This window comes from Chiloscyllium plagiosum, unplaced genomic scaffold (genome assembly GCF_004010195.1).
Source record: "Chiloscyllium plagiosum isolate BGI_BamShark_2017 unplaced genomic scaffold, ASM401019v2 scaf_13673, whole genome shotgun sequence".
Lineage (NCBI taxonomy): Eukaryota > Metazoa > Chordata > Chondrichthyes > Orectolobiformes > Hemiscylliidae > Chiloscyllium > Chiloscyllium plagiosum.
In genome coordinates, this window is record NW_025211138.1 from 7,674 (window position 1) to 9,180 (window position 1,507).

A 1,507-nucleotide genomic window follows, 5' to 3' on the forward strand; every position below is an offset into this window, starting at 1 on the left:
TGTAGGTTAGGGTGGATTGGCCATGCTAAATTACCCCATAGTGTTCAGGGATGTGTGGGTTAGGGTGGACTGGCCGTGCTAAATTACCCCATAGTGTTCAGGGATGTATAGGTTAGGGTGGATTAGTCAGGGTTAAAGTACAGTAATAGGGTAGGGGAATGAGTCTGGGTGGGTTACTCTTCAGAGGGTCGGTATGGACTTGTTGGGCTGAAGGGCCTGTTTCCACACATACAGGGATTCTATGATTCCATTTTAACAGGGTAGCTGGGAGGTCATCTCGGCGACTCCTGGGCGAGGGAAGTGAAAGGTCAGCCTGTTTCTCTGGCCGTCGGGCAGTGTTGTGACAATAGGATCTCGCTGCTTTCCTCCATATTGATTCTGCAGTGATATGTTGCTCTCCCCTCTACCATAGAGAAGGTGAGGGGAACACCCAACCTCTCTCTCACTCACCATCCTGACTTAGATTCCCGTACAGTGTGCAAGCGGGCCATTCAGCCCATTGAGTCCACACTGACCCTCCAAGAGCATTGTACCCTAACCCTGTAACCCTGCATTTCCCACGGCAAATTTCACCTTGCCCCCGGTACAACTCGGAACATAATGGGCAATTTAGCCTGGCCACACAGACACACCCAGGCGTGCGCGCGCACACACACACACACACACACACATGGACACACACACAGATACAGATACACACACACATGGACACACAAATGCATACACATAGACAGACACACAGACAGACAGACACACACACACACAGGTACACACACACAGACACAGGCGCGCACACACAGACACAGGCGCGCACACACAGACACAGGCACACATATACAGTATTACTCACTCAATCGGAGAGATCCAGCCAGGCCTCTTATCACAGTGATCGGTGTCTTCGGGTCTGTACAAAACTGCTGAAGTACGGGGGAGAAAGCATCTCGCTTGCTCTCTAACTGCAAGAGATTCAAGAGCAAGACAGGAAATAAATGCTAATGTGACTAACTCCGCTACAGGCTACAAAACTGATCCAGACAAAGGGATCCCTTTAAAACAATCTCAAACCACAGCTGAGCGAGAGACAGTGCAGCAACAGGTTCCCATCTCTCTCTCTCCCACTCCCTCCCCATGGCAGACAGCTCAGACCTGCCCGTTTTACCATCAAGACACAGCGCCAGAACCCAGTGCATTTGCATAGCCTCCTCGATGTAGTATAGTCACGCCAGGGGGCGTCATTAAAGAAGATTTCGCATTGAGACACAAGTTCAGGGCAGCTCACCCCAGCCTATCCCCCCCAGTAACGAACACTGGCCCAGCCCCCAACACCCACAGCCCGAGAGCAGATAACAACAAACAGAGATCTCCGAGGACTCTCAGACCTAGAGGAGGGGGTTACAGAGATAGGGAGGGGGGTAGGGGCTGGAGGGGGTTACAGAGATAGGGAGGGGTGTAGGGGCTGGAGGGGGTTAGAGATAGGGAGGGGTGTAAGGGCTGGTGGGGGTTACAG

The 1,507-nt window shown here is 52.3% G+C and overlaps 1 protein-coding gene across 1 annotated transcript in view; it reads right to left on the reverse strand.

Moving 5' to 3' along the window:
- The window catches only part of LOC122547003 (lysine-specific demethylase 6B-like), a gene marked incomplete at its 5' end in the record, with an annotated part of 21,712 nt that overhangs the window by 7,507 nt on the left and 12,698 nt on the right, over positions 1 to 1,507 (reverse strand). The window contains one exon of the mRNA XM_043685601.1: positions 851 to 956. Coding sequence (XP_043541536.1) covers positions 851 to 956 — 106 coding nt within the window. The remainder of the gene's footprint in view (positions 1 to 850; positions 957 to 1,507) is intronic.